Genomic DNA, 23,058 nt, shown 5'->3' on the forward strand with positions numbered 1-23,058 from the left:
GATCACCATGAAGCAAAACACTTCCTCATCCAGATGGAAATTGCGTTCCACCATCTGCTGACGCAGAAATTTCATTTCCGTCAGGTGCGCTTGAACATCTCCATCAGGCGCAAGCCTCAGGTTAGTCAGCTTTTCAAAATACAGCAACGCTGAAGAACCTGCATCTCTCTGATGTGTCCTTCTCAGCGTGTCCCAAACATCTTTCGCGTGCGGTAAACCTTGTATATGAATAAGCTGAGAGTCTGACACGCACAGAATTATAGCAGTTCTGGCCTTCACATCCTGTGACTCCCAAGCACGGGTTGGTGCTGCAGGGATGGGGTTCTCAATCACCTCAAACAGTCTCTGATTCTGCAGCAAGGCCTTCATCTTAATAGACCAAGATGCATAATTGTCACTGGTCAAGTGGGGTGGAGAAGGCAGGCCTCCCCCCTTCTTGGCATCCATTTTGAGTCCTTGCATTGACTCTCAAACACAAGCCTCTAAAATCCAATAGCTGGCTTGTTTACACTCTGTGCACCTGGCAGCTCTAACACTGGCCGCTTGGAAAGTCCCTTTCCAACAGTTCCTGTGTAAAGGCCTAGTCAAAACACGACTTGTTTGTGCCACTCTGGGCATAGCCTGACTTCCAGCCCTTATCTGCGTTGCTTAGCAACCACATTCCTTTCCTTGGACAGGAAAAACCACAGGAATGTTTGGAATGCAGACTCTTCTCTCTCGGAGCTGTTTTTCCCAAACGTTGCTCCCATGAAGCAGAGAATTAATCAATCTGCATTCACACTTTTAAGCCCGAAAATCTCATACCTGGGCTCCGTAGCTTGGCTTTCAGCTTCTTCTGGTCAGCTTCTAGCTGCAGAGAATCAGCATCCATCTCAGGCTTCCATGGAGAGGGATGAATACAGTCTCCTTGATGCAGACTCCCATGGATCGTAGCAACCATCCTCTGCTACCAATGTCAGAATTCAGGGCCGGTCAGAGGTATGTGCCTATCTCTCCAGGCACCGGCTGAATTCTTTTGACCTCCCTCCGGCGACTCCCGGTAGGATAAACACACGAGGTCCGTTCCGGCGATTTTCCTCGTGCTGTGAGAAAAACACACCAACTGCTCCTCTTCTCCCTGCTCCCTGCATATCCCCAGGGAGGGGAATCAGACTCAGACAGAAATGTATCTACATGTTTTATTCCTGTCTTCAGCAGTCAAACAGTAAAAGAGAAAACATGTCTGCTCTGTTCAACAAACAGAGAGAAACACCAAACTCCACCCATGTACATCCTGTACAGGTCATATGACACACACACTGAGCTAACATCCGGTGCTCAGTACAGAATGGACTGCCCCTTTGTTTCCATGGCAACAGTCACATACATCCTGTCTGGCTTTGCAGCCACAAGCAGCTGACTGGGCTGCTATAGCCTTTGCTTGCTGCTGCATTGCTGCTTTAGAATAACATAGGAAACTGCCTTATAATGAGTCAGACCTTTGCTCCACCCAGCTCAGTAATGTCTGCACTGATTAGTAGGAGTGACCCAGTGTTTCAGATGGAAGAGGAGACGCCAAGAATTGAGACCTTCCACAAGCAAGGCATGCTTTCTACCATTGAGCTAAGCCCCTCCTCTTATTTCGGAGCTTCTAAAAGTCAATGCGTTCTTTGTTTGGATAACAGCTTCTGGTTTTGGATCTAATGAAAGCTATTGATAAGCACTCACTATCCTAATTTCCTGCTTCATCAGAGCGTGTAACTGCAGTGAAGACCGACATCTTCGTCACCAGCTTTGGGCCTGTTTCTGACCATGATATGGTAAGTGCCATCCTATCTTCTCTCAGTCTCGCCCTGTCTGCTTTCTGCTTCTAGACCAGTTCTGAGTCTTTCACATTGACTGATTTCAGTGCACTTAAATATTCACCTCAAGGGCTATCCCAAGTTTGATAGTTCAATTTGTTTGAAATGTTTGGAGCAGTTTTTCCAATATGGGGAAGCATCAGCAACTGGGAAGGAAGCATTCCCCGTGATAAAGCATGTTACTATGCAAATTGATTACTTGAAGTATGTGGTGCAGAATACATGATTAAGAGACATCCAGCGAACCAGTTTAGGGCAATGCAGATGACAGTAAATTATGATAGTAAATTATATCTTGTCTGATTGTTCAGGCCATCCTCAGCACAGTTACTGAGGACACATATAACTCACATACCTCACCTAAAGAATGGGTAATTGAACTGCAGGTTTTTGTGGTTGTCATTGTTGTAAGGATGATGTCAGGCATGACTACTCAAGTCGTTAAAAGCCTGACCACCCACTTTACTACATATAAAGAGGTAAAGTCAAAATAAAAACCTATAATAAATGCATCTGTGGGATTTCATTATCCATTTTGTACCTAAGCAACTTGTGGTAAGCCACAAAGATGTAGCCTTTTCAAAGAGATATTCCCTAACATTGAGTATTGATTAGAAAACATGCCAAATTATGACATAATTTAATAAAACTAAAAGGATTTAAGAGGCCAAAGTTAGCAAGACTTTTTCATACCCTTGGTTGTAGTCGTCTACCGATTTTTCAGGTAGATGTGGTTTGTTATCTGTAAATCATATAATGGATATCTTCTGAAAAAGACATATGAATTGCAAAGTTAATTTCTTTTGGGAGCTGCAAATACTTTTGCAGAACCAGTTCCAGAATACTCCCTTCAGGAATCTTGAAATATATGGGCCATGAATATTATTGGAAAAGTTCTTTGTGGAGTGACAACCACAATTGTTATGACTATTATGATTACTTGGTTTCGCAAGATCGTAGGAAGAACTTTCCTCCAAACCATGCACATCCAAAGCACTCACTAGATGCCCCATCAGGGCCTATGTGCATAGATCTCAGTTCAGGTGGACTATACAATTCCAATGTCTAGTGCATTGACCTCAGATGTACTGAGGAATGATGATCCCACATTACTTGCGTGACACTATGAGCTGAATCAAGAACAGAGCCACACACCTGGAGCCACTCTGACACTACAGCCCTGGGCTAGTCTTGTCCCCGATGACTCTGTATTGAGTATTGGTATCTTACACATAGCTGTTTCTTATCACAGATCCCTGTGATCAGTGCAGATTTTGGGGGCAGAGCTAGTCCAACAGTGAGGGCAGGACTAGGAAAGTGTTCTTATTCCTGCTTCCGCTCACAAGTGCTTTGCGCACAGCTAATGCTCTGGCATAGCTATTGTTCACTTTCATTAATGGTCTTCTATAGTAGTGAGACTGTCCTCCATTGAGGATCAGTGTCTCCTGTAACATGCATCACAGTTAATGCTTATTCTATGATACTCTCTCTTTACAATCAAGTTATTGTAACATTTTTTAGGGTTGGGATGTTACCCCTTTAAAACAGTTTATGAAAAACAGTTGCATTTCTAGCTAGAGAATTGAAACCCCAATGAGGGTACTTTAAAGTTCTCAAAGTAACTGGTGCATTTGGAGGGTTGGTAGAGAACAGAGAAAATAATAGTCATCCTGGTATCTGCTACCCAGAGACTGCTGGTTTCATGTACTTCATCTACTTGTGGAGGCCTTTTTAACCTAAGGAAGCCTCTGAAGAAATGTTATACAGACACATGATCATTTTACAGCTGAATCAGAGAAGGTCTGGCCCTATAAGATGTCTGATTGAGAAGCTGCTTAGGAACCATGTGCAATCTGCTCTGATCAGCCTGGAGGAAGAGTGCGGTATGAGTGAAATAATACATATCTGGAGTTTATCATTTGATAATTTATTTAGATATTCCCATGGTGCAGAGAATACTTTCTGTGAAAGAAGCAGAATGAAAGTGAGCTCTGTGTTTGTGTCCAGGTTGCAGCACTGTCATTATATTTGGTTGTGGATGTGAGTGAATGGCAATTTGTGGAAGCAGAATGTGTGTGGCATAGCAAATTACCTTTGGAATGTATAGGCCTCTAGATGTTGCTGGACTATAATTCCTATCATCCCTTACTATTGGTTATGCTGGCTGGGGCTGATGGGAGTTGGAGTCTAACAGCATCTGGAGAGCCTTAGGTTCTTCACGCTTTAATTCAATAAGGCTTACTTCTGAGTAGACATGTATAGGACTGTATTGTTTGTTCCAAAGATCCAAAACCTATTATAGCTTCAGGTGAAGAGAAGGAATGAGAGAGCATGGTCCTGGTCTTCCATTTTCCCCATGGGAATTCCCTGTTGCGGCTTGAATTTTGATATGAAACTTTTCTGAGGAAGTAATCTTACTGTCTGTCCATATTGCATATGTAGAGGCCCAGATGCAGAAGACTGGGTGAGTAACACCCTTCCAAAGTCAATTTTGGGTTTCAGATATTCTTTGCCAGTATAGCAGAGAGCATGCTATAAAATAAGCTCTGCCTTGTTCTGGAAGCTTCTTCCTATTCAGTAGTCCTAATGCCAAACTGTACTATTTTCAAAACTCCCCATTGTCCAATTTTTAGGAATACACAATAGATGTATTTTTCCGGCAAAGCTGGAGGGATGAAAGACTGAAGTTCAAAGGACCCATGCAAGTCCTCCGACTTAATAATTTAATGGCCAGCAAAATATGGACACCAGATACTTTTTTCCACAATGGAAAGAAATCAGTAGCTCACAACATGACTATGCCTAACAAACTCTTGCGAATTACGGAAGATGGGACACTGCTCTATACAATGAGGTAAGAATCGCAACATGGCATCTTCTCCTTTTATGAAATCATGTTGTATAATTTATCATTCTTAATGAACAAGTTATTTCTATATTCCTCTTTTTTAAAAAAGAAAACCACTTATTTTATAATTCTAGATCTTGAAATGATGTATACATCCTGAAAAGGATACATTAAGGATACATTGAACGTAGCTGTTTTTGGTATCAATTTTTCTTCTCTTCTGAGCTTCTCTTTTCACTTTATGACCTTTAAGCTTACTTAAGTTCCACTTAATTCTTTGGGATACTGAAAAGGCTTCATATTTCACTTTAACAAGTTTGGAGATTAAGCTCTTACAGTCCAGTCTTATGGATGAGCTGTAGCTGCTGCAGTGAAAACAGTCTTTTCCTCCATGGCATTAAAGTAGCATCCTGTACATGACAAGTTGGGGTTTGTCTCACTTGGCAAGCCAAGCACACTAATGAGACGGGAAGAACGGGATATTGCTTTGCTCCTTTTACAAGATCCAGAGCTGATTTTGCTCTTCAGAAGGAGCATAGGCATTTCTGGTCTGCTTGGCAGACCCCAGTAAAGGCTTGTGTTCTGGAACAGAAAAAGAGGAAGAGCATAAAAGTACAAGGAACTCTTTTACAAAAGGGCTGGGAATTCTCCTGAAAATCAGCCTAGTGTAGTGGTTAGGGTGCCTGACTAGGATGGAGAAGGTAAAGTAAAGGTAAAGGTACCCCTGCCCGTACGGGCCAGTCTTGACAGACTCTGGGGTTGTGCGCCCATCTCACTTAAGAGGCCAGGGGCCAGCGCTGTCCGGAGACACTTCCGGGTCACGTGGCCAGCGTGACATCGCTGCTCTGGCCAGAGCCAGAGCCAGAGCCAGAGCTGCACACGGAAACGCCGTTTACCTTCCCGCTGGTAAGCGGTCCCTATTTATCTACTTGCACCCGGAGGTGCTTTCGAACTGCTAGGTTGGCAGGCGCTGGGACCGAGCAGCGGGAGCACACCCCGCCGCAGGGATTCGAACCGCCGACCTTTCGATCGGCAAGCCCTAGGCGCTGAGGCTTTAACCCACAGCGCCACCTGCATCCCCTAGGATGGAGAAGAGCCATGTTTAAATCTTCATTCCTTCATGAACCTGGAGTTGTTACATGGGTGGCCACAACCAGGTACATCATCTTACCTCCTTCAGTGAATGGAGGGGTATAAACATAGTTAATAAATGGTATATTTCTGACTTTCAGAAATGTGTACCTTCAGCACAGCTCTGTTCTGAATGTAATGATGACGAGCAACCCTGAGCAATAAAAAGCGAACAAATTGAAAGTAATGAAAGCAGGTTAAATGGAGAAGGAGACCAAGAGACGTAGCAGAAATCCAGCTTTGCTATTGCATACTAGACTTTCACAATGCAACTCCATTTTTTCCTGCCTAGTCCTACTGAAATGAGCACTGGAGTAAGGGTGTTGGAGCTGGCCTCAAAAGCAAAAATAACCAGTGACTACTGAGTTTTATTTATTGATAAATTGAGTATTCTATCCACCATTCTAGTCAAAACGTTGAACCCCTCAATGTGGCCGACAGAGCAAACTGAAAACTACAAAGATCCTAGTAATAACATAGCACAAAACATTATTGCTATTGATAAAGATACTTGCAAGGTGACAATAGAAGGGTGAGCAGAAGTGAAAAATGCTTTTTTTAAGCCAAGCAAGCAAGTGTTCTTCAGGAAGCTCATGCAAATGATAATTTGATATACTACATTAACCAAACTGTGCTGGAATACATATCTTTTATTATAATTTGTATTAAAGTCACTTTTTGCTACTAAATGTGTACTATTACCTGTGACCCCTTATAGACTCACAGTGAGAGCAGAATGTCCAATGCATTTAGAAGACTTTCCCATGGATGCACATGCTTGCCCTTTGAAATTTGGAAGCTGTAAGTTGACTTTAACAATCATCCCCCCCCCCCATCCTTCCTTTCCACAGTCAGAACAGGAGACTTAAAAGCCTGGAACTGTATGTGTGTACACACATTTTCCAATCACTGCATTTTTATTTTTTAAATGAAGATTTTCTACATGAATAAATGTAATCCTGTCTGGCATAGGCCTTAGCCAAAGAAGGAAATGGCTCCGCTCCAGGTTTATACAAAGCACTGTGATAGCACAGCATATAGATAGTTCCTATTTCTTCTTGACAGCAGCTACATTTTACGAGGGAAAGAGGAACTTCAGCAATTTATACAGAGAAAATGTGGATCCTCCAAATGGGAGCAATCCTGTTTTAAATTGAAAATTAATGCAAATAAGTGTTTAATCTATTGGTATACAAGTTCCATTGAAAGAGCAGGATGTACTTACAAACATCATATGCATTTCAGTTGGATTTTAACTCATAGATGTCCCAGTTAATCATTCCCAAAAGGATCATGGGAATTGTAAATGAGGGTTTGGAACCTCACAAAATACCACAAAGGGTCTGGTTAACCATATATAGCAAAGAGCCAGCGCAGTCTAATGAAGTGATGGCCATTTGAAGTTCACATGTTGACCTAAAGATCTAGACATCAACACAGGCCCTTGCCAATGCCCGCCAAGCAATGATTCCCAGTATTACTATTTCATGTCTCTGCCCAAGCTATTTTGAAAATAATTGTGTAGGATCCCATGAAGTGAGAGAGACCATCAGGAGGAACATTTTGCATCAAATTGCCTCCCAAACATAATGGATTACCATCTTGGGAAAACCGGGTGACTACTACAGATCTGAGATATAGTAGTCACTCCTTCAGCTGCTATCTTGGGGAAAAGCCACCTTTTGTACTAGATTCCATACCCGGTGTCAGCTTCTCATCCAAAAGATGAGTTTGGGAGTGGTCACAGCTCTGAATATCTTCTGCCTGCCTAGAAGAAGTTCTGTTTACAAAGTGACCTTCTTCAGTGCTGGTGAACCCTATCATTGCACCAACAGCATTAGCGCATTGGGGTGTCAAGATAATACAACTTGCTCCATCAATTATAAATTCTTTTTCCACTGTAAATGCCGTATTTTCCTGATATTTAGTACCTTGATCTATTATGGAGGTCAGCATACTAGCTCTATAATTTCTCCCTGTTGGGTACTAAAACAGAATGACTTACTATGGACTAAAGAGTCTTGCATTTACCAAGTGTGCAGAAAGGAGTGATGGATAGTTTCCAAACTTTGTGCTACCGCGGTTTAAAGCAGGGACTCATTAGGAAGATTTCCTTGGGAATTAAAAAGGTGAAACTTATTTAAACTACAACAGAAACCTGATAAGGGAAAAAGAAAGGCATTGGGGTTCTTGCCAAATGCTTTAAACTCAGATAATTCTACTGCTCAAGCAGTTTCAGGGATTTAAATCTAAAATCTGGAAGCAGACTGGTTTGGGTCTTAATTGAAATTGCACAAGTCACCCTGGGGGATGTACATGGTAGACAGAAGGCAAAGTATAAGTGGGTTCAAGAGTGATGGAGTCAGACATTTGGACCAAAGTCAGGATATTGTGGTAGGTGCTTTCATACCACATCAGTCAGGCAAACGAGAGAGAAAACTCCCCAGCCTTTACTTGTGCTTTTTGGGTTGATACACTTGGTAAGACTTTCAGAAATGCGGTATATGCCTTCATATCAAATATTCTTAAAATACACCTCTCAGTATTACTGCCATTTCATGGTGTGCATTTGGATAACAGAAAGAAAAAGTTCGGCAAACTCACTTCTGCCATGGTCTTCATTGGAATGTTGATGCTGCAAAATAAAATAAACTGTTGGGAGAAAAGACAGTCTTGTTGACAAGAGGAACAGGAAAGGGAATGATGTGATGAGAAACAGAGTAGCCAATTATTACTTTTTTGAGCCATCTTTGGAAATGACTTTCCCCCCTCTAATTAGATGCTTATACGAAATCAGAGGTGATGTACGAATGGACACGGGAACCAGCAAGGTCTGTTGTAGTAGCTGAAGATGGCTCTCGGTTGAATCAATATGATCTCATGGGACAAACCGTAGATTCTGGAATTGTGCAGTCCAGTACAGGTGGGTGATAAATATGGTCTCTCTCTCTACTAAGCCAGATCAGCAAGAGTATTATCAATGTCAGGAACTCTGCATAAAATAATGACATATCTCATGAGATGTATTTTTATAATTTATTTTAAATTTGTCCTCTGCCATATGCTCTTCAAAATGCTCTAGTCAGGCCACAAAAGAATAAAAACAATACAACTGAAATTATTTGGTAGTGGAAATAAAAAATATTTTACACCACCAGCAAGCAGCAGTAATCTAACTACCTAAAGCTATCAAAACTTAACACTGAAACTTTTATTCTTGATTGGGATCATATGGTAACTCTGCCTGTTTTGGGGTTCATGTTTTCATAGAGTGGGGCAGGATTTAGCCTTTTAATAATATTGCAGGATGAACACTTTTAGTAAATAATGCTGCTTTATTTGATGTTTGTTTTAAAGACTTGTCTGTGTATGCTTTTTTTTTTTACAATTGTAAGTCATTTTGAGACATTTTATATAGTGAGCAATGAATAAATGTAAATAACAACAATCACAGAAAAAAAAATATCAGAATCCATATCAAAATATGGTAGTCTCTAGGGGGGGAAGCCTACAGTATAGGCATAACCACCAAAAATGCCCTGTCTTTTGAGGTACTCAACCTTCCTTCAGACAAGGTCAGCACTGTAAGCAGTGCTCCAACTGATGACTGAAGTATATGGGGAGTTCTGTGGAACATTCTGGACAATATTTTTTGGTGTTAAAGAACCCAGGCAGCATACATGCCCAGTGACTAATTGTGATCCAGGACAGTTCTTTTCACATAATGTATAATTTTACCTATGGCTTTTACTCCCTGAGTTCCACTTGCATGTTTCACATGCATCTGAGGTGTGGTCTGTTAGGACACTTGAAAGGATTTTATGTTGTGGTTCTGAAATGGTAGACTATCCCATACCAGAAGGAAGCAGAAAACTTTATTTTGTTCCGGGAGGCATTTTGACAAACCACCCATCTTGATTTTACTTGCTGCTCACTTTTCGGTTTTCTTAAATTGTTATTTTTGAAATGTTTATAGTTTTTAATTTTTTGTTGTCCATTCCCTTGGGTGTTTTAGCTGTGCAAAAGTTGTGGGAAATGGGTTGTGGGATAATAAGTGACAGCTGGGAGAAGATTCAGTTCCTGTCACCCACCTACTCCTTTTGCTGTTAAAATTGAGCACCATTTGTTCATAAGCTTGAGTGTTACCATTTTCTGGGGAAATAAATCACACTGCCTGTGAAGCTCAAGCATATACACAAACAGAGCTCAGTGTCCATGTTGCATGACATTCTATAAGCTGCCTGGCATGCATACAACTGTTCAACAGTGGGTTATCAAAGCTACCAAAATTAGTTTTATTTTGCCTGTTTCTCCTTCTCCTCTTAATAATAATAATAATAATAATAATAATAAGCCATATTAGCAAAACCCAATGGGAGTGGACTTCAAGAAAGGCCCTCATTGGTCTCAGACTGAATGGTCAATGAAACCTACCAAATTATCCCATTAAGAAAGCAGCTATTTCTATTTTACAGAGCTGAATCTGAGGTTCCAGCCACTGTAATATATTGCCTCCCACACAAGCATACTTTCCATGTCAATCATGAACTAAATAAGCATCTCGGAGAGTGCTGAGCTGTATCAGAAATACAGCCTGACTGGTTGCATCTTCAGGAATGTGCAAAACAAACCTTTATTTCCATCCAAAGAAGCCAGGATATGAAAGATCATTTACCCATCCTGCTATTTGCGTTCCCTACAGAAATGTAGTCTTAATGGAAGGAGCATAGTTAAAATTCGAGTCACTGTTCACATCATCTTCTCAATGCTGTCAGGAACGAGGCAGTTCAGGCAGAAAAAATAAGGGATTCCAATTTGCAAAGATATCAAAACAAAATTAGCATAATGGCTTAAAAGACATTAATCACTATTATTTATGATTAGCGCCAAGTTCTGCACAAGATGTTTGCACAGACAAGTAAAAACAAAACAAAGCAGGATAGGAACTTGCATCAAGGAATAAACAATATCAAAGGAACTTATCCAGTGAAGAAGAAAGACAGCTAAGTCTACAACACTGCACAGTGGAGATTGGACCCTTTTGAAAGGTTGGAGAGGCCCTCACCTGAAATGTTGCCACATCACTGCTAAATAGATACATACAATGGAGGAACGAGAAAAGGCTAAGCTTGCAAACTGTTCTCTCCCTCCCTGATAACTAGATACATAAACATATGAATAATCCTGGAGGGATATCGTGGGGGAAAATTATGCAGTGAAAGAGTGCATAAGATCTCAGGTTCAGTTATTGTAATACTTTAAATCGGAGGTATGAAGGACGAGGCTCTAGGAAACCTCTGCTTGATAAACCTGAGTCTGTGTTGGAAATAGTGAACTAGAGAGTCTATCTATCTATCTATCTATCTATCATCTATCTATCTATCTATCTATCTATCTATCTATCTATCATCTATCTATCATCTATCTATCTATCTATCTATCTATCTATCTATCATCTCTATCTATCTATCTATCTATCTATCTATCTATCTATCTATCTATCATCTATCAACTATCTATCTATCATCTATCAACTATCTATCTATCTATCTATCTATCTATCTATCTATCTATCATCTATCTATCATCTATCTATCTATCTATCATCATCTATCTATCATCTATCTATCATCTATCCAGTGCTTTTTTTCTAAAAAAAATGTTTAGAGGTACTCTCATTTTCCTACTCATATTGAAATACTGCCCCTCAATGAGGCCAAACTTAGATTCACAAAATGTTTAGGGGTATGCATACCCCTGCATACCCCCCAGGAAAAGCACTGTATCCATCTATCTACATATGCAGACACAGTAGATGAGTCATTTAAAAAAAAACCAAAAAAAACCAAAACCATTCCAAACCAGACTCAGAGAAATTGAAGAGTGAACTATGAACATTAAAATATATGTTGGGGAGGGAAACGAAAGGATTAATGAAGGCCCACCTTTTAAATCATGTGATTTTCCCTGGCACTTACATAACAAAAGAAAGGTCAAAGGCAGATATTTTGCCTTTTCAAAATTCTGTGTAAGAGAGAGGACACATTTACCTTTTGTGCCACCTCACCTAGAAGCCATTGCAGTGTCTTCAGCAGTAAATAAATTCCATACATTAATTATCTTGCTCACCTTGTTGTCAATCAATTTCACTGAAATACCTCAGGGGTTCTTGATGATTTTTTATATAAAATGACCTGACCCACACCTCTCTGGTTAATCTGGAACACATAATTTTAGCCATCCACAATATTTTGCAACATTCCAAATATTCTCAGTGGTTTAAACATATCAAAATATTCATTTACATATAATATTAAATAAATACATATTTTGAAATGATAATTCACAGCTAATTGCATTTAATTAAAAGATATATTTTGAGATGGATTTCAAAATGGCAGATTAACATGGAATCATGGCGAATGATTGGTAACATGCAAAAGTAACATGATCTGAAACAGACAGATTTATGCTTCCTGAGGTGACCCCCTCACTATGTAGATAATATATTATATAAATCAATATCGTTTTCTTTCTTAAGTTGTCTTTTTCTAATACACTAAACAATCCTGGATTCACAAGCCTTTCACTGAAGCAAAGCCTTCCAGTGCTCCCAGATCATTTTTTTGACAACATTTTGAGGAAGTATTTGTGCAAAACCTACTTAAACCATTAAGAATGAAGCTGAACAAATGTTTTTTATGAATAGGTGAGAATCCCTAAAATCAGTGCATTCTAGCAGTTTGCTCTCCCCTTGCCCCCATTAATTCTGCATCCTTGCAAAATTAATTTATACTTTGCTAGACTAAGTAAAGATAGAGTACTGCTGTGCAACTTCAGATCTTGGTAATATTAAACACCTTAACTGTTTTTGCTCCTGACATATATTTTGGAGTAAGCTGTGTAGGAATTGCCTAGAAAACACTCTTTGCACATCTGTTTCACATCTGTATGAGCATTCCCACACACCATGCACTGGTCCCCATTAAACTGGCTGAATGTGCCTTCTGATGCTTCACCAAAGACCACTAGGTTTGCCCCTAAGTATTGGCTTATATTTACGTATAGAGAGTGGGACACATATATACCATCCTCCATTTCACATTGGGACATGATTGGGGGCACCTGCTCAAAAAGATCTAGAACTATTTTATGCATCATTTCTGGTTTGAGGAGATGATTTCCTTTGATTTCAGACCTTCTCATTTCTTTTCTCTGCTGACATTTGTTTTGTTTCAGTTCTCTCTGTGCGAATACAATACCACATTATTAGACACCCTAAGGAATTTGATCTTTTCAAGATATTAAATTTTCAACTAACTGTCAAAAAGGATGAGATTAAAAAGGAGGCACTTGCTTAATTTCTGGAAAACACCATTTCACAAGGGCCATTAAATAGTTATCAGACACCACCGCGATTTTCATTGAACAATTTGCCCTTTTTAAAAGAGGAAAGCTAAGCCAGGAAACTAATTTATAAAACCCAGATATAGGAAGGGTCTGAAGGACATTTGGGCAAATCACCACTCCTAAAACGAAGTTAGCCCAGTCAAACCCCTCAAATGTCAATCTATGCCAGGGTTGCACAACTTGAGATGACCAAGGTGAACCCAATCTAGCAGCTATGAATAGTGACCATCCCAGATACATGATGACCTCCCCTTATTTTTGCAGTCCTAGAAATGCAACAAAAACAAGAAGCTGCATTTTTGCTGCTGTTGGGACAACACTGCCAACCAGGGCAGATGAGCCGTATTCAGCTTGGTGATCCAAAGGTAGCAGAAACCTGATCTATGCAATCCAAGCCACGATATCCCATAAGCAAAGAGCAGATACTCTCCAGAAGATGTCCAGATAGCAAGATGCTTCTGCTGAGTTTATCCCCTCTATCAGGAGAAGGAGAAAAACAAGAAATAAGGGGTCACCAGCAAAATCTATCCAAAAGGAATTTTAAGATGATGGAAAGTGCAGCTTTAAATCATTTGGCATGATGTATCTTACTGATAAAGCCTCTTAGATGATTTTTTTTTTTGGGGGGGGGGGGGAGAACACTTCCACTTCCAATAGTCTAAGCCTGGAATTCTTAACCTTTCCTGAATTTCTTGACTAGCTGTTGCAAAAACAAAAAACAACATATCCCACGCACAAAAAGTATACTAGTTTCTGCATGATTTCTGTTCGGTGAATTTGAAGCATGTTGTCCCATAGGAATTTCATTGACGTTTCATTCTTGGGTTTCCCCCCTCCCATTCAGGAGAGTATGTTGTGATGATGACCCATTTCCATTTGAAGAGAAAGATTGGTTACTTTGTCATTCAAACATACCTGCCCTGCATTATGACAGTGATTCTATCCCAGGTATCCTTTTGGCTCAACAGAGAATCCGTTCCAGCAAGAACTGTCTTTGGTAAGTGTCTTGTACACTGGTGACTGGTGCTCAGTTCGACTGGTAAGGGCAAAGTTAAAGGTAAAGGGACCCCTGACCATTAGGTCCAGTTGTGGCCGACTCTGGGGTTGTGGCGCTCATCTCGCTTTATTGGCCGAGGGAGCCGGCGTACAGCTTCCGGGTCATGTGGCCAGCATGACTAAGCCGCTTCTGGCAAACCAGAGCAGCGCACGGAAACATTGTTTACCTTCCCGCTGGAGCGGTACCTATTTATCTACTTGCACTTTGACATGCTTTCGAACTGCTAGGTTGGCAGGAGCAGGGACTGAGCAACGGGAGCTCACCCCGTTACGGGGATTCGAACCGCCAACCTTCTGATTGGCAAGTCCTAGGCTCAGTGGTTTATCCCACAGTGCCACCCGTGTTCCTACTTCCTGATTAGTTATTAGTAAAAGGCATGCTGGCTGGGGGCTGGCTGAGGTTGATGGGGCAGCTCTTCAATTGCCCTAACGGACCAGCCTGCTCTGGTCTTGTAATAAGCAGAATAATTGAGAACAGTTTCCCTCAACCGGTGTTTTAGCACCTCTTATCTCCAGGCTTCTGTGGCAATATCATGGTGTTAGACAATAGCAAGACAAGGACCACAGAAACCAATAAAATCTATGGCTGTATTGTGCAATGCACAAAGTATTGCATGGACAAAGAGTGGGCCCCATGCTCTCCAGGCACCAGCAGCTCATCCACTGATGGGATGCCTGCTGAATGTAGGTAGGCCTTCCACAATCCTGCGTGATCAGGGTCCTAAGCACTTGAAAATTTCTGTCTGTTCAACAGGCTTCTCTGTTGAACAGGCAAGCTCTGTATGGCTGGGCAGTGTGGGAGTGGTGCCAACAGGGGATGCTGCAGCAGGAGTAGGACTAGCATGCACAGCATTGCTCTTTGGGTTTGGTCCATTACTGGTGATGGGGCTTCCATGAAGGATCCTATGAGACACTGTCAGTAGCTCCAGACACAAAGCCTCCTTTCTCAACTGGATGCTCTCCAGATGAGAATTGTATGCAATTGTCTGCTGTATGTGGGAATGGCAGTGCAAAACACCAAGTTAAGGAAGGCTGCACAAAGCAATTCAATTCATTCTGGGAGGTTATATATATTGTATTTGACTAGGTTTTCCCTTCTAAAGCTTTATGTTTAGCTATCATGGAAAAGGAAAACCTCCAAATATTTCATATGAATGTAAACACACAGAAACAAACAGCAGAGTTTGATTCATTATTCTGTGAGTGACCAGGGTGCTTAAATTCCATTTACTTCTCTGTGATTTAGGCTCCAATCCTATGCACATTTACATGAGAGTATAAGCAACATAACGGGCCTGAGCAGACATTCATAGGATTGTGCTGGCCAGGACTACAGCCTTAAAGTCAGTTTTTTCTACACAAATCGTTATGCAGTTGGAGACATTTCAGAATAGGGATGACTGATAATTGAAAGGTCATATTATTTTCCCCCTCTGACAATAAATAATGCATCTGAATATGGATAGTGCAAGATATTTCTGATTGCTCTGTGTTTTGGCTAACACTTGACACAGTGGAAATATACTGCAGCAGAGATTTAATACATGAAATGTCTGCAGTTGTCAAGGTAACTGGTGAATATGTGATTTAACGCAACGGTAAGCAATGCAACAGAGATACAGACCTCTCACTTTCAGTAAAAGCTCAGCAGCTAGTTAAAATAAAATTGCTCAGCGGCGGGTGAACAACATCACTACTCAAAATGCAAAGTATATGATCACAGTGGCATTTCCCCTGTTATTTAATCAACATTAGCAATATTTTTCTTATTTCATCAGCATTAGTCTTTAAGCTTGTGGAGAACAGCTTGAAAATGTTGCTGCAGCATGCGAGATAGGGCTCAGAAACAAGAAGACAAATGGAAAGGACTATTCATTTCATCTGAAAACCATTAAGCTGGCTCGTCCAGTTGAGGCATAGCCATAACTGTAATTTGCCTCAAATGCCAAGAGGGATGTGATTCTGATCAGGATTGCCTCAAGATGTTTTTGGTGCCTCAGGCAGAAAAATCCAAATGGCATCTCCTAGTGGTAAACCATCACAATCATCCAATTAACTGACATTTTGCCAGTTCAATGGTACAGCAAGAGTCCTATTCAGGAATTATAGTAATCCAGGCCACAGGGAAAGGAGAGTGGGGACAAGTACGCTTCTCCACATGAGGTAAAACCCTGATTTTCCAGATGTCAGCATTGCACAGAGAGCCCACATGAGTATAAGAGGCTCCCTGCTGTGAGGCACAAAATTTGTAGAAGGTGACGGGGGGCAGAGGATGAGAGAGCAGCAGAGCTGGTGTGCCCATCCCCACTCCCACAGTTTCTGTGTTCTGTTTTCAAATTGTTTTAACACCTAAATAGGGTTTCCTTCTGTCCTCTCATGTGGACTTCCTCACCCTGTCCAGTGGTCAGGGACAATCCTGATATGACTTGATTTCTCCAGCTGCAACCTGATGATTTCCTATCATCAGTATTTATGGAAGATAGAAAGCATGGGAACTGCCATAAATCAGGTGACTGCATTGCATTGCAGGTGATTGGACTAGATGACCCTTCGTGTCACTTCCAACTCTCTGTGATTCTATGTTACTGCAATATCTAATGCTGCAATCCTGGGTTCATTTGCCTGGAAGCAAGCACCATTGCCCACAGTGGAAATTTCTTTGATGTAAACATGCACAAGATGGTGTGGTATATATAAAAGTAGCTACCCTGCACATGTTCAATACTATCTGTTTCATTTATGAATTTCCCCCCATAAAACATCACAAAGCAATTACAAAAAAACAGGCATAAGACAAACTTCAAATCCAATAAAAATATAGAATACTTGAATGAAAATAATGCCTGTCACTCAGTGTGTTTTATCTATAGCTAGGATGTGAGGTATCTGAAACTCCTTCCACGTGTCAAGGAGAGCTTGGATTTAGGATTTGCCCACAGCAATGCCTCCTACACACACACACAAACATACAAGCCCTTGGGCACTCTAAAGTAGCACTTTGGATCTTGACTGATCTGTTCCTACATCTATATCTGGTCCAGACTTCTCCTTTGGCAGACTCAAGTTTTTTGATCCAGGGAAGGGATCCCCCAGGCAGAGCGGGAGAAACAACTTTTGCCAATCCCTCCTCCCTTGGTGGCTGCCAGTGCCACTTCTCACATACATCCAAAGGGTCCTCCAAACATCTGGGACAGTGTGAGAGGTAGCATTGAGTGCTACAGGGGTAGAAGACAAAAGCCACACTCCCCTGCTCTGCTTACTGGAGCACACCCCAAATGGAACTCTGGTCAGGGGATGCTCCTGCTGGTGGATCCAATGTCTGCGTTACAAAAAGGACCATGGTATTGCTAAACAAACCTGAAGACGTCTGTAACTAACTACAATGGCATATAATCAAAGCGATATCACAGTTGTGCGGTGGATGGGAGTAGGCAACAGGGTGGCGATTGGATGAGTTCTGAAATGTTCTTACTTTGTTTTGCAGGAGTGACAACTGTGCTGACAATGACCACCCTGAGCATCAGTGCACGGAATTCTCTCCCCAAGGTGGCTTACGCCACTGCTATGGATTGGTTCATAGCCGTGTGTTATGCGTTTGTTTTCTCGGCACTGATTGAATTTGCAACAGTGAACTACTTTACAAAGAGAGGCTATGCATGGGATGGCAAGAGTGTTGTTCCCGAAAAGGTAATAATATACATTGTCATATGACCCACTGTACGCATTGCATGGGAAACATGATCCTACAGAACCAAAGTGCTTGAACTTGATAATCTGTCCTAAACATTCTCATTCAAATGTAAGCCCCTCTGAGTTCAATTTACTCTCTCTGTCCCTCCCCCTTGAATTAGGACTGTTACAAGGAATCCAGTATCATTAATTCCTCCCAAAGATGTTACAACTCAGATGCTAGCAGTTCCCTTTCAACATTAACAAGAAACTTATTTATGAATTCAGCAGCCCATTAAGATTTTTTTTAAAAAAAGTTCATATCTGCATTGAAATATGGAATTTACTGCAGCTCCTTTTCAGATTGCAGCTAAGAGTGAATCACACATACGCATGTGAATTGCTGAGCACTTGCATATATGTGTGAAACAGCTAACATCAATTCAGCACCTCAAAGACAGCTTGCATATCACCCTTGTTGCCATGTCAAAATAAGACTTTTCAGTTAAGAACATTTGGACATTCAGCAGTGAGCCACCAAAGGATGATTCATCAAATCACAAGACATCAAGTGATGTATATGCACGTGCCATCCAGACCCTTGAGTCTGAAAATAATAGCACTGGGGAAAATTGTGATGTTGGCAGAAGACTTCACGTTGCTGGAGGCTTTCTTGGAGACGATGCCAAAAGGTTTTTTTAAAAAAAGTAGGCAAGGGGTTGGACAGCGTTCACCTCTGTCAGTTTTGCTGCTCTCTGCCTCTTTTCCCCTACATGTGACATCTCTATGGTCTGTACAGGCCTTTCCAGGCTTCCAGTTCAATTAAATGAATAGAACTAATGGCAAACTAATGGATTTTTCATTTGGAGCTCGTTCATTTGGATTTCCATTCATTTAATTGAAATGAATGGAGAAAATGGAGTTCTCTCATCTAGAGTTCCGTTCTTTTCTAAAAGGAATGTGTGTAGTTTTGCTACACATCTCTGTGCTCAGGTGCACTTGGCAAACATAGAAGTGACACTTTCTCCATGCATGGCTGCCAACCAGTTACTAGCCCTCTCATATGCAGTGCTGTAATGTAATGCACTGGGCTAGCAAATAACTGTTATGAGCTTTTACAGGCATTGATAGTGAAATTCAATGCTTTTACTACAAAGTCTGCTGCTGCAGCTCAGAAGCTGCTGTGCAAAACAACATGTATAGAATGGGAGATTAGGTGAACAATATAATCTAGGTAGAATTTCAAATGGGGGGGGCATGCATAATAGGAATTGTGCAATCATAGGAATGTCTATTCAAAATAAAATTCCACTAAATTAAATTGATTTTCTCTCAGGGAAGTGTGTAAACAGTGGTATCCCCTTCTTCTACATCCTACTCTGTCAAAGACAGCCTTTTAATTTTTATGGGAAAGGATGCACCCATGCTTACAAGACACCCTTCTGTTAAAACAAACTTATCTATATAAAACAGCCTACATATATATATTCCCTTCAATACATGTGTATTTAAAGTTCCCCATGACCTTTAAACAAATATCAGAAAATTTTGCCCTTCCTAAGTGTGCACATCTGCTTTTGTGCATAAATGGCAGGGAAATGCAATCTCATGGTTTTTTTTTTTTTACAATATGGAAATATCCATGTGGAAAACAAAAGGAATGTTTTGCATATTCCTAAAACATACGTATGTTTCGGAGCCGTCCAAGCATTTGACTGGATGGTCGAATGGATGTATTGGATTAAAGTCTATGTTTTCTCATTCCTAGCCAAAGAAAGTAAAGGATCCTCTGATTATGAAAAACAACTCGTTCACAGCACCAGCGACAGCAACTAGCTTCACCCCTAATATCGCAAGGGACCCTGGACTAGCTACCATTGCTAAAAGCGCAACAATAGAGCCAAAAGAAGTCAAATCTGACGCAGCAAAACCTCCAGAACCCAAGAAAACTTTTAACAGCGTCAGCAAAATTGACCGACTATCAAGAATAGCATTCCCATTGCTTTTTGGGATTTTTAATTTAGTGTATTGGGCTACCTATTTAAATAGAGAGCCCCAGCTTAAAGACCAAAACCCTCCTCCTCACTAACCCCATTAACCATATATATAGTTTGTTCAGTCTCTTTTGCACTGGGGATTGTCTTATTAATATTATTATTTTTGGTTTTAAACACACAGCAATTCCCATTTGCTTCATTGCCTCTGTCTTAAAAGAAATTGAGATTTCCTTATTTTATGAAGTAAAAGTATATTATATATATATATAAATATATAATAGAAAAGATATTAATTCTGTACTCTAGGGCTGTAACAATGTGATGTAGACACCTGATTCTGAACCGTGAATCTGAACAAGAGAGGGAAATGTAAGAAATCCAAATCACTTGTAGATAGCCTATTGCTGAATGTTCCCATAACAGATGCTGTACATGTCAGAAGAGAAATATTTTTATGCAAAATGATAGAAGGTAAAGCAGTCTTTATATATGTTCATGTTGCACATATGGTATGGTATTTTCCATTTTTGGAGTGCTACTTATTTTCAGTTCTTTTATAGAATATATACATCTTTCCAAAGTGGTGGATTCCAGAAAATACAATATTTTTCCTAGATTTATTTTTCTTTCTTTCTTTGCCTAAATTACCAATCACCAGTTTAAAAAGTATATAATGTTATTTACATAAAAGGAAGCCTACTTACTAATGGTACAGGTTATCACAGAATAGCACATTTGATTAACGATGATGAATGCTTTAATATGCTCTCTCGCTGCAGTCTTATTTTAAGCATCAGATTGTCACTTGACTTGATAATATTGAATCTATTGCACATTAAGTGCAGAGCTCTAATTACTTCTAACGCGTTAGAGAAATCGACTCTTGGATTATTTACAGGGTGAATTTTTTGTTTTGGTTAGGTTTTTGTTTGTTATAGGAAGGGGGAAAAACAAGAACACAGTTTTGCAAGCTCTAGAAAAGTTGAATGTATTATTTTATAAAACCGTACATTAAAAGCTTTAGATTGAAATATAAGGATAGGAGAAAGACAAAATCTATTATTTCGATAATATTTGTAAATATACAGCATGAGATTGTACATTTTTTTACTTTTTTATGTTCTTAATATATTGTGTACGGTTCACCTCTCTAAGCTCTTAATATGTTATATTTTAAAAAGAAACATATTTAGAGCCTGCAGTTAAAAACAAAAAAGGAGTCAGTGGCATTTAAAAGAAAATGAAAAGACTAAATGTAAGAAAGACAAAGAGGAGAGCTTGGAATTAATTCCATTTGTAAAGTGGCTATCTGTACAGTACTTGCAGGTTGAAGCTGTCATCCAGTGTATATTATTAGGCTAAGACTGGTATGCTCAGGTAACGCGTGAATACAAAAAAATATGGAGTTATATTTGGTAGGAAAATGGTAAAATATTTAAGACAAAAATCATCTGTATATTATTGCTATATTTGCTGATACATAACTGTTAATTATAAGTGATGTAATATATGTAGCATTAAATACAGAAAAAAACATACACAAAAGAATGTACAGGAAAATACATTTTATTGAGTAAACTTATTACATTTCATTTTTACTGTAGCAATATATTTGTAGGAACAATATGTAAGGGCTTTAAATACAAGATGTCCATTTTGCAAGTTATTAGTATTCCCTTCAAAAAAATAATTCTAGCCAGTTTCATTTCTGATGAGAATTTATTTTAAGAGGGGGGAGTCAAATTTCAGAGACGGATATTTTCAAAATGTTGGAGACACTGATGGGGTTTTGGAAGCATTAACGCAGTGGTTCAGAATCCATAACACATGGTAGTGAATGCATTTTAAAAAAACAATGCTACATGGACCTTCAATCAAAATAGCTAATAAGATAGTCAGTTTGATATCTATACATGTTACAGGCAATGTTTTATATACTCTTTCTCAATAAATCAAGAGGTTGCTGCTCACTTAGTATCTACAAAATGAAATAGTTAACTTTTTCTTTAGAAAAGGACACTTTTTTTAAACAAAAAACTAATGCTTCATTGTCTACCATTTAGTCCTGTCTAAACTTGATGAGCGAATTTGATTGGAGCTTGCTAAAGGAGGATGTGTAATCTTCTGGTATTATGTGTAGATATATGTATAGAAAATAAAATAAAATAAAATAAAATACGACTCTTTAACTTCGGTATTTGTTTATCTTGTTATTTTTGGCGTTTAAACTAGTGTGTTCATTCAGGGCATTTTACCTTCCTAATTATCCATTTTGCTACTTTTTGGTCTGCATTTTGCACATTAGATGTGAATATTACTTAACTAGTCTGCTTTTTTGCTATGCAATGACTGCATAATATCATCTCTTAGTTTGTTAGTCTATGTGAATAGTATATTGTATAAACCTGATTGCACAGTTTATCAAGGACAAGGTATTCTCTCTATGTAGCTTTTTTACAGTGCTTTGCTAAACCATGTAATAATAGTAAGTCTTCCTTGAAAATAATGATACACTCTTATAGAGGACAGTTTCTGTTTACTCCTGGGATAATTTAAAAAACAAAAACAAAAGATGACATTGAATGTTTATTGCACCTCAGTGCAGTGATGTGGCAATAAAACCTAAATCTATAATAGAGGTTGTTTATGGCAGACGCATGTAATGCTTTACAGAGTTTAGCAAAAGCTCGTTATTTTATGTCATACTGTAATTCTAATTATACTAATAAAGTTAAAAAAATACTACGAATAACACAAGTGAATGTTTTTTACTTGGCTTATTTTATGTTTAAACATGGCTTCATTTTAAGACTGATTTGATAAATGATAAGGCAGACAGAAATTTCTTTTGCCATGTTATAGAAAATGAGTGATTTGGAAGGAGTGGCAGAAGACAGCATGTTTGGAAAGGCAGTGCTTTTTTCTGGGGGTAGGCAGGGGTACGCATACCCCTAAACTTTTTGTGAATCTTTGCACTTTGGTCCACTTACCATATCCCCCCCTTGATAAAATGGTGATTTTCTTGAGTCAAAATGAGATTACCCCTAAATGTTTTTTTTAAAGAAAAAAAGCACTGTGGAAAGGGATATGAAAAACAGTTGCTGCT

General features: G+C 39.6%; 1 protein-coding gene across 5 annotated transcripts in view; it reads left to right on the plus strand.

Annotated features, from left to right (window-relative positions):
* The window catches only part of GABRA1 (gamma-aminobutyric acid type A receptor subunit alpha1), a 41,734-nt gene extending 19,589 nt beyond the window's left edge, over positions 1 to 22,145 (plus strand). For all 5 annotated transcript variants that reach the window (XM_079964855.1, XM_079964856.1, XM_079964857.1 and 2 more), the window contains 7 exons: positions 1,732 to 1,799; positions 4,475 to 4,695; positions 6,539 to 6,621; positions 8,600 to 8,743; positions 14,075 to 14,227; positions 17,771 to 17,973; positions 19,724 to 22,145. In XM_079964855.1, coding sequence (XP_079820981.1) covers positions 1,732 to 1,799; positions 4,475 to 4,695; positions 6,539 to 6,621; positions 8,600 to 8,743; positions 14,075 to 14,227; positions 17,771 to 17,973; positions 19,724 to 20,044 — 1,193 coding nt within the window. In that variant the 3' untranslated portion in view covers positions 20,045 to 22,145. The remainder of the gene's footprint in view (positions 1 to 1,731; positions 1,800 to 4,474; positions 4,696 to 6,538; positions 6,622 to 8,599; positions 8,744 to 14,074; positions 14,228 to 17,770; positions 17,974 to 19,723) is intronic.
* The last annotated feature ends 913 nt before the right edge of the window (positions 22,146 to 23,058 follow it).

The sequence above is a fragment of the Podarcis cretensis genome (assembly GCF_951804945.1).
Source record: "Podarcis cretensis genome assembly, chromosome: 2".
Lineage (NCBI taxonomy): Eukaryota > Metazoa > Chordata > Lepidosauria > Squamata > Lacertidae > Podarcis > Podarcis cretensis.